A 10,616-nucleotide genomic window follows, 5' to 3' on the forward strand; every position below is an offset into this window, starting at 1 on the left:
AAGTTCCGTCGTCATTATTCTAAACTACCTTTACAAAACCTAAATTTCTTTTTAAGAGAGAAAGCAAACAAGTTCATCTTCTTAATCGCATTCTTAGCAATTCCCGAGTTCGACGGTCGATTCTTGTCGTTGTTTATACCGTTGAGTTCCTTGCGTCGAGGGTAAGATCTATGTACCCTTTTTATTGTCTTTTCCTTTGATTTGGTTAAACCCTAATTTTGGGATTGGGGGTTTTTATGATTTGTTATGGTTAGATTGTGATTATGTGATTATGTGATAGGAGAAGGATTTGTAAAGGAGAGGTTTTGAGACAGCTGCTAGATCGTCTGATGATTGTGTTGCTTTCCAGGTAGGATTTCCTACTCAGTATTAGTCCCATAATGGGATATTGGTGATGTGCTGTAGTTAGTTGTTTGATATAATGATTGTGATTGTGATTGTGATTGTGATTGGTTGTCTATGGCTCTCGAGATGCGTTCTCGGCTGAGTGGGGTCACTTGCGGGAGTGACTTCACGCCCTAGTTTCGCCCTTCGTGGAACCCGCCACGGGAGGGGATGTGCACATTAATGGGACAGGGTTATCGCTCGTACGATGAGCGGGGCTTAGGTGGGAACGGCTGCGGTCCCCCATCGGCGGGCGGTCCAAAGTGGACGATCGGTATTGAGATGATGGGAATTGGTTGGTGGTGTGTGTGTGTGTGACAGTTCAGCTGTCTGTTTATCTTATTATTGTTATCTATATTTATTGTGTGATTAGTACTGACCCCGTTTAAATGTTTTAAAAACTGTGGTGATCCATTCGGGGGTGGTGAGCGATTTGCTTAGCGGTATATCTTGGATACGCGTGGGATCTAGTGGGATGGAGTCATCACATATCAGAGTCTTTAGTCTTCCGCTGTGTTTATTAGAACAGTTCCTTTCAGTTGGTTTATAGTTTGAGAACAGTTGTATTTTGCTTACAGTTGGTTTTGTAATGTAATCACTTAAACTTATTTAATAAAGTATGTTTCTTCATTGTCTTATGATTATCATGCCTCGGGTAACCGAGATGGTAGCATCCTTATACCTGAGTGGTCCTGGTAAGGCACTTGGAGTATGGGGGTGTTACAGGGTTTGGCTTCATCCTCCAAAAGAATCTGGTGCATGCATAAAGTGGGACTAATGCCTTTGATATCGGCCATTGTCCACCCAATTGCCTTCTTATGTTGCTTAAGAACTCGGATGAGAGCCTCTTCTTGCTCCCTTGAAAGCTTGCTTGAAATAATTACCGGTAAAGTTTCTCCATCTCCTAGAAAAGCATACTTCAAGTGGCTTGGTAGGGGCTTCATTTCAACAGTAGGAGCCTTGACAATAGAAGGAAAGGGTTTCTCCTTTGGTAGCTCTTCTAACAAATTGAAACAAAGAAAGCAAAATTCCCGGAAAGGAGAGAACTCGCACCGTGCGAGTTCTGGGCTCTGTTTTTTCACACGGTGTGAATTCCCCTCTGCCCGCCGGATTGCTTCCTTATCTTCCCACTCTTCCATTGGCGGATTTTCCTCTAATTCTTGGATAGTTTCCTGCAAATTACAAGACAAAGCATACCCCATATCCTCTCCAACCATTCCATTAGTTAAAGCAACATCTAATGTGTCAATTTTACACAATTCATACACAGTTTGAACAATTGGTTCAAAAATTTCATGAAAACACAAAGAAGAGGTCTCGGTTGGGTATTTCACTGCCTCATGTATGCTATACTCAATCTTTTGCCCTTTAAACTCCATTGTAAGGCGTCCACTAGATACATCTATCTTGGTGTTGGAAGTTCTCATGAAAGGCGTTCCCAACAAAATGGGAGTGGAGCCTTTCTCGGGTTCCATTTCAATTACATAGAAGTCGGTGGGGAAAAGCATATCCCCCACCTTCACCAAGACATCTTCAACAATCCCCTTAGGGTAGATATTAGACCTATCGGCCAAAGAGATGACCGTACAAGTCGGTTTCAAGGGTCCGAACTTAAGAGACTCATAAAGGTAAGTGGGCAGGACATTAATAGATGCACCTAAATCAAGCATAGCATGTTGACAATCCAAGTCACCAATTTTGCAAGGGATGGTGAACATGCCCGGATCACTACATTTTTGTGGCAAACGTTTTTGAAACATTGCCGACACATGTTCACTAGCCCTTACCTTTTTCATGCTTTTTGCCTTGTTGGTCCTCTTAGTAGTGCACAACTCTTTCAAAAACTTTGCATGCTTGGGCACACTACTAAGAAGATCAAGAAGTGGTATGTTTACCTCCACTTTACGAAAGATATCGTAAAGGCTTGAAGTCTTCTTGTCAATTATCCTTGTGTCATTCAAAGCACTTGGAAATAGAGCTTGTGGCTCGTCTACTGGAAGTGGTTCATTGATCCTCACTTGTTCGGGTGTAGATGCTTCCCCATGTTCCACTACCACTTCAATTTCATCTTCAACTACATCCTCCAATTCATGAACAATAGAAAGTGGCATTGATTTCTTAGGAGCCTTGGGTGCCTCTACCAACTCACTACCATTCCTCAAAGAGACCGCTTTTGCTTGTTCTTTGGTGGGTGGAGGAATTTTGTGATAAGGGAGGCTCCCTCCTTGAGTGGGTTGTGAAGTGAGTGTGTTGAGAATTTGACCAACTTGGGTCTCACGGTTTCCAATCCTAGAATCGGTGAGCCGATTTTGTTGAAGCACAATGGTTTGGAATTTCTTGGTATTGTTTAGCAAGGCTTGGCTTTCTTTTTGCATTGCCACTTGATTCATAGCAAGTGTCTTCATCATATCTTCCAAGGAATTTTGTGATTGATTTTGATTTTGATTTGGCTTTTGAAATAAGGAGTTTGAGGATCCCTTTTAGTTTTGATTTTAATTTCCACCCCAACGCATATTTGGATGAGATTTCCACACTTCATTGTAAGTGTTGGAATATGGGTCAAACTTTCTAAACCTAAGAGCCTTCACCGCTTCAATTGCCTCCTCCGTTTGCAAAGATGGACACCCATCGGTGGGATGAGTTGGATCATTACAAAAACCACAAAATTTCACATGAGATGTACTCCCATTCCCTTTTGCAATTTCCTTAACCAAATTGGTAAGAAAATCAACTTTTTCTTCCATATGGTTGGAGCTTTGCCTTGAACAAGATGCCACACTTGCCTTCCTAATTCTCCTTCCGAAATTCCTAGAACTTCATACCAATCTTTCAATCAACTCATTTGCCTCTTGGACCGACATGTATTCAATCCCTTCTTGTGTAGCGGCTTTAATCATCCTAGATTCATCCTCAAGGAGACCACCATAAAAGTTCAAGAGTAGGTCGTGGTCGGTATACCCATGGTATGGACAACTAGCAAGAAGTTGTTTGAACCTCTCCTAATACTCATACAAGTTCTCTACATCCATTTGTTCAACATTACTTATTTCTTTCTTCAATTGAGAGGAGAGAATAGCGGGAAAATACTTCTCTAGTAAGGCCCTCTTCATTTGAGTCCAAGTAGTGATGCTCCCGGTAAGGAGATATTAAAGCCAATCGTTTGCCGCGTCCTTGAGTGAGAAAGGGAAAGCCCTTAGTTGAAGTTGCTCATCGGTAACCCCATTAGGCTTCATGCTTGAGAAAACCACATGAAATTTTTTTAAATGCTTATTGGGATCCTCCGTGCTAAGTCCATGGAATTGGGGCAATTGGTGAATGAGCCCGGACTTCAGTTCAAAGGTGGCATTTTCCGCTCAGGCCGGAAAGGAGATACACAAGGGGACTTGTGTAAGGTTCGGTGTGGTGAGTTCTTTGATGGTCCTAGGCCTTGGTGGATCCTTATGTGTGTCATGTCTTGGGTGATTTTCGGCATCCCTCATGATGATTCTTATGGGTTGTGGATCGGTTTCTAAAACAAAAGCAACGGTGTTATCTTCATGTTGGTCTTTTTGAGCAACGGGATTAATTTCTTCAATAACCGGGGTGTCTCTTCTAATACCTCCTCCTATGTAAGCAAATGATCTTTGAATCTCCAGGTTGAATGGAAAAAGTGGTTCACTTGAGTTCCTAGTATTAACCATAAACAATTCTACACAAAAGCACACAATCAAAAAGGTTCACAAAAGTAATGAACAAGACACTGACAACAATGAACAAAGATTAACTAACACAACTAGTCTAAAAACACCAACAAAAATACTAGCAAAATCGTTACCTGGCAACGGCACCAAAATTTGACACGCCTAAAACGTCGCTATTTAAGATGGTCAAATTAACAATTTATTATACCATAATACGTACTAATTAATACTAATTCTAAACTAGTAAAGTAGTAAGCAATGGGATCGAACCCAAGACAAGGGAGGTTTTGCAATGGTGAATTCAAAAGAGTAACTAGAACAATTGTGACAAATTAAACAACAAACAAGTATGAAAAGGGGGGCGGGGTTTGGTTTGGTTTTCAAGAGTAACAAAGACAAATCAATATTCAAACAAGAGTATGTAGCAAGAAATCAAACAAGCATGTTTTAAGATGGAAATTTATCAATTTTAAGGAAAACTTAATCCGACTCAATAAAGTGAGGCACTTTAGTTAGTAAAACCACAAAATCAATCCTTTAATTATATATTATCACCCTATTGTGAAGATTAATCTTCTAAATCTTCTTAATAATGGCCAAATGACAAGGAAATCACACTTAATCAAATAACCCAACTTATCAATCCTACCAAGTAGAAATCGCATACATTGGTCAAATTAATAAGAAGATAAGAGCACTAGAGATTCAATAAGGGTAATTAGACACAATAAAATCACGATTAATGCCTAATTATAAGTTAATCCTTTACTTGCTAATTAAGCCAAGAAGAAATCACATTCATTAGCATAATAACAAGGTGTTGCAAAGATGAGATTACAAGGAAATCACACTTAATAATCCCAACAACAATAAATTAAGGAACTTGGTTAATTAAGCAACAAGGAAATCACACTTAATTACTCAATGTAAACAAGGTTTCCAAAATTCAAACAATAAAAACGAAGGATTAACAATGATAATAAAAATTAAGGAAAGATTAAGTAAACTTACAACCAAAGATTACACCTTTGAGCCGGATTAAGAAGAGGAGATTAGTTCTCCACAGTAGATCTAACCCAATCAAAAAGATGAATAATTCCCAAAATTACAACTTGATTAATTAAAGTAAGCATAAGATGTCTTAACCTAGAGGAAAACATCCTATATATAGTCTAACATAACCTAATAACCATGGGCTTAACGTAGGAAAAGCCCGTAATACAAAACGGCACAAACCCAGAAAACTCGTACCGTGCGAGTTCTCGAGTCTGGAAACTCGCACCGTGCGAGAAGTGGCCTGGAGTGCGTTTTTCAATCGTTGCTTGCTTGATCCTTGGAAGGCTTTCTCATGATGTTTCTTCAATGCTTGTTCTTCACCCTTCCTTTGATGCTTCTCTTGGTCTCTTGGCACCTAATTCTTCACTAGAAAACCATGCTAAATGATAAAGCGCTCGGAATTGGTCAAATAACGTTAAAATTGTCAAAAACCGTTACCAAATGTTACCAAATGAGCTCCAAATGATGCCAATTGAATGTGAAAATAGGAGCTCATCAGGGCCCCAAATGGTTTTATAACTACTGCTTATAGGGGTAGTGGAGCATATAAAATGTAACAATATTGATAAACTGAATTTAGTAAAAACTGATAGTGATAAATTTGTGTATTTGATTAAAGTGTCTTCCTTTTTTATGTAAGAATGGGTTGCATTCTCAAGGTAAATTAAAAACAATTTATAGAAAATAAAGGAGTAACAATAAGGACAATGATGCAAGCATAAAATACACAGAAAATAAGATATAAATGTTGCCACATAGGTCAGCTAAGAAACAGTCCCACAAAGGTGACTAAATCTAATCTCCCACACAGGAAAGCTTAACTGTTGGAGCAGAATTCTTGTTCATTCAACATACCATACTGGTGAAACGTTTGCTACTTATATAGGCTAATAAAAGGCTCTCTTTTAGCATAGAAACAAATAAAATAAAGCTTGGCCAGCTGCTACTACAAGTACTGGCACTACAAAACAAACATAATAGCTAGAAAATGGTACTATATCATGTGCTCTTGTTGGCAGTTGTTTTCTTGGGTGATGCTGGCATCTTTGGTTGAAAGGACCCTAGACAAAGTTGTAGTTAAGAGTTGAATCATGTTCAGACTTCAGACCCATTTGGTTCCAACCTAAGCTCACAAACTGTAGCAAAAGACCCTGTGTCAAGGCCTGGTCAGCTGGTGTGTTTACTGGCATGCTGTGTGTGCTTGGGCTGAGAGCTCCTACTCCACTCCCCTCTCCTTGGAAGTACTCCTCATACACACAACCCTCCATCCTAGTGGTTTCATCTCCATAATAGGGTGACAGATCACCAATGTTAAATGTTCCCTGAACCACATCACTTCCTGGTAGGAATAATTTATAAGCATTGTCACCAATTTTCTAACTGATTTAAAATTGTCCTTCTGATCTGGGCATCATTTTAATCTTTCTTTTGGATGAGAACCTCTCCCTCCTCAAGTGTAGCCAGACTAGGTCACCAACATGGAAGGTTTTCCTAGGCCTAGTTTGCATGGCTCTTTTTTGATATCTTTCATTGGTTCTCTGAATCTGCTTTTGCACAAACTTATGAAGTTTGGTGATGGATTCCACATTTCCACCCTGTCTTTGGCTTATATGATACAATTGGTCTCCCTTGTGACGGGTTACCATTTATAGCGGATATTTTGTGAGTTAAAATGGTAACAAAATGGGTTAGTGGAGAAAGGGGACCACATGAATAGTGTTGCAGAGAGAGAAAAAGTGGGTACTTTGTGAGGTAAAATGGTATCCGTCACTCAAGAGTGACGGATATGTGCCGTCACAAACAAGAATTTGTGTATATGATAAAAATCGATAAAAAGGTGTTTATATTGGCTAAAAATAAAAACGAAATTTTTGGACATAAGAAATTTATATTCATTTAAATATAGGTTTAACTTGAAAAATTAATTTTGTTAATTTTGCATATTTATTGGTTTTTATATGATAAAAACTAATAAATAGTGGTTGTATTTTTTGATTTGATTGAAATTTTTGGGTGGTTTTTGGCCATTTTTGTGTTCTTGGAAATGTTCCAGAATATGCAAAAGTTTTACTTCAAATTTTTATAATGGTTATATTTAATTTGGATTTAATTCGTTCATGTTACGATAAAGTCGATAAAATTGAGCTAATTAATTTTCAATAAATTAGTGGAGACTAATTTTTGAGTTCTAAATAGGTTTAGATAATTATCTTGGATTAAATATGATTTAATTGTTTATTATTGATTTTTAATGGTTAAAAATCGATGAATTCCATAAAACCGAGCTTGATAAGCATGATTGTTTAGTGGGGGGATTTGGCATGATTTTTATTGCATTTCAATTATTAGATAATTATTATATTATTATGAATGTGACTCATTTAGTTATTGCAAGTAATTTGTACCTACTATGGCCTAGTTTATTTAATCAGTTTTATCCGTAATGAAAGGAAAAATCGATTGGTTTGTAATTAATTGCGATATCATATCGCCGATTTGTAATTTTAGTTGATTCAATTTTTATTAGATCAAATGTATAATAGGACATTGCAATGTATTCATTTATAAAATTTGTAATTTATTATTACGAATACCGGAGGATTTCTAAAGATTGTGCTAATCGGAAGGAGTTCCGATGAAGGTGCAATACCCTATAATTTTAGAATAAATAATTATTTTAACCAACGTTTTTAACAGAATTAATCGATAGTCGTCGATATATTAATAGGATATAATTCAGTTAATATAGCTATGAGATGGGGTAATATTGACAAAGGTAAAACTATAAAGATAATATTATATTATTATATTATATTAGTAATAATTATTAACCTAATTATATCCCTCCCCTTCCCGTATTCCCCTTTATCTACCAAACACACAAAATCAAAAGAGGGAAAGAGAGGGTGTGCGGCTTGAACGTGAGAACGGCGGCGAGAACGTAAGTGCCAGTTGCCATTCGAACAACGCCTTTAACACAAACTTCACCGTCCTCTAAACAACTAGGTAAGTTTGTGTTTCCTCTTAATATGACAATGGTAGTAATTCGTCTTTAAACCCGAATTTATTGTTGTAGCTGGTGTTGGTGAGCAGTAGTCATCAGGGTTCTGAGGGCCACGTTTTGGGTTGTCTTTTAATAGCTTTGTGAGACATGTGTGAGGCTGTACAGTACTCCTATTTTGGACTTGTTCCGGGCTTGATTAGGAGAGATTTAAAGTCGGGATATGGTACTTCGCTATGGTTGCTAACTATACCGATAAGAGTTAAAGAAGGAAAGTCGATAATATTGAGAGATATTATCCGACTACAACTCTATAGTTTTCTTGTACAATAAGTTGTAACTATCATAGTCAAAGATTGAGATATTGTATTCCTTAATTGTAGAGATATTAGTTGCCTAAGAAATAGGATAGTTTAGTATTGTAATTGCTATATAAGCTTGTACCTTTGCACACTTTATTTTCAAGGAATTTCAATCATTCAATCTACTTCTTCTTCTCAGTTTAATATGGTATCGTGAGCCAAGATCCATTATTTTCTCTTTTCACAATAAATAAACAAAAACACACAGAAATTTCAATGACAGGAACTGATGCAAAGTCGATAGGAAGTAGCGGGGATAATGAGCCACGCACTATTCCGATTACTTCGCCTCTCTACCTTCATCCATCGGATAATCCCAGTCTCAAGCTTACGCAAACCATTTTTAACGGTGACAATTACGATTTATGGGCTGACGCCGATAAGAATGGACTTGATGCGAAGAACAAGTTGGGGTTTGTTGAAGGAGAGGTGAAAAAGCCAGAGGCAGTCGAAGGAGAGGACAGCCTAGAACTGTTGGTTTGGCGACAATGTAATGCCATGTTGAAAGCATGGCTACGGAATGTGATTGATGAAAAATTACATCCAAGCATCACCTTCACGGTGACTGTTGCAGAAATTTGGGAAGAGTTGAAGGGACGATACGCGGCAGGAAATGCCCCGAGAGTACATCAATTGAAGAGTGACCTCTATGAATGCAAACAAGGTCGGGAATCCGTGGTGGAGTATTACACCAGACTAAAGACGATTTGGGACGAACTTGCAAATTATAGCAAGGTTCCAAAATGCACCTGTGGCGCAGGAGCAATGATAATAAAGGAGCGAGAAGAAGCGAAAGTTCATGAATTTTTGATGGGACTGGATACGGCTTTATATGGTGGTCTCCGTACAAATTTGTTGATGGAGGATCCCATCACATCCCTGACTCGAGCATATGCTCTGGTCTTGCGAGAGGAGAGACATACGAACATCACAAAGGTCAAGGAAGAGAGAAACGAGGCGGCAATGGCGATGCATCACTATGGAACAGGTCGAGGCAGGGGTGGTTTTTCTAGACCAGATGCAGAAACAGAGGAATTGCCACCTCGGTGTACACAAAGTGGTAAATTCTACCACACGGAGGATAGCTGCTACGATAAGCATGGATATGATGTGGTGAAAAGTCGAGGGCGAGGATGAAGAGGCAGCTCTCGTGGAAGAGGAAGAGGACGCGCAGGAGGACGAGGACAGCAGAGCACTATTCATGCCAATGTTGTTGGTAGTTCGTCGGGGTCAAAGGAAGCAGAGACATCCAAACAGAATCTTCCTTTCACAACCGATGAAATTGAGAGGATTCGTACCTTGTTGAGCGCAAGTCCCGAAGGTAGTGAAACACTTTCAGGTATGAAAGCTAATGTTATTAATGAATGGTTAATTGATAGCGGAGCCTCGCATCACATGACGGGAAAAAGGGAGTGTCTCGATAACATTTGGACAGAACAACCGTCGCTTGTAGGGCTCCCTGATGGCAGGCGAATTAAGGCGGTGGAATATGGCGAAATTCGAATTAGTTCCAATTTTATTCTAAAGGATGTTTTATTTGTTCCTTCTTTGACATGTGACCTGATATCAGTGAGGCAACTAATTGCAGAAAATAATTGTTTAGTAACGTTTTATCCCGACTATTGTATTATGCAGGACCGGACTACGAGGACGGAGATTGGACGCGGTGAGCACCACGATGGGGTTTATCATTTCCAGCCTATGAAAGCCGAGTTGGTTAGAAAAGCATCAATAACCAAAGAGGACAGATTATGGCACACTCGACTCGGGCATCCGTCAAGTAGCATATTCTGTCAATTTTCTCCTTTAGTTGGTTGCAATTTAAGTTGGAATTCTAGTTATTCTTGTGACCTGTGTTGTCGGGCTAAACAAACTCGCTCTCCATTTCAGCTCAATAATAAAAGATGTGAGGTATTATTTGGCTTAATTCATTGTGACATTTGGGGACAATATAGGGTAGCAAGTTTATCACGTGCACATTATTTCTTGACCATTGTCGATGACCATAGTAGGGCAGTATGGGTGTATTTGATGAAAGACAAAAGTGAGGCAGGAGAGTTGATGCGAGTCTTTTGCCACATGGTTAAAACACAGTTCGAAAAAACCGTTAAAATCATTCAAAGCGATAATGGA

The 10,616-nt window shown here is 38.8% G+C and overlaps 1 protein-coding gene across 1 annotated transcript; it reads left to right on the forward strand.

Moving 5' to 3' along the window:
* Positions 1 to 8,699: 8,699 nt before the first annotated feature.
* On the forward strand, positions 8,700 to 9,620 carry LOC141627531 (uncharacterized). The gene has a single exon (XM_074440773.1). It carries the CDS (start codon positions 8,700 to 8,702, stop codon positions 9,618 to 9,620), a length of 921 nt encoding a protein of 306 aa, XP_074296874.1.
* Positions 9,621 to 10,616: the final 996 nt, after the last annotated feature.

Source organism: Silene latifolia, chromosome Y, assembly GCF_048544455.1.
Source record: "Silene latifolia isolate original U9 population chromosome Y, ASM4854445v1, whole genome shotgun sequence".
In the NCBI taxonomy this organism is placed as follows: domain Eukaryota; kingdom Viridiplantae; phylum Streptophyta; class Magnoliopsida; order Caryophyllales; family Caryophyllaceae; genus Silene; species Silene latifolia.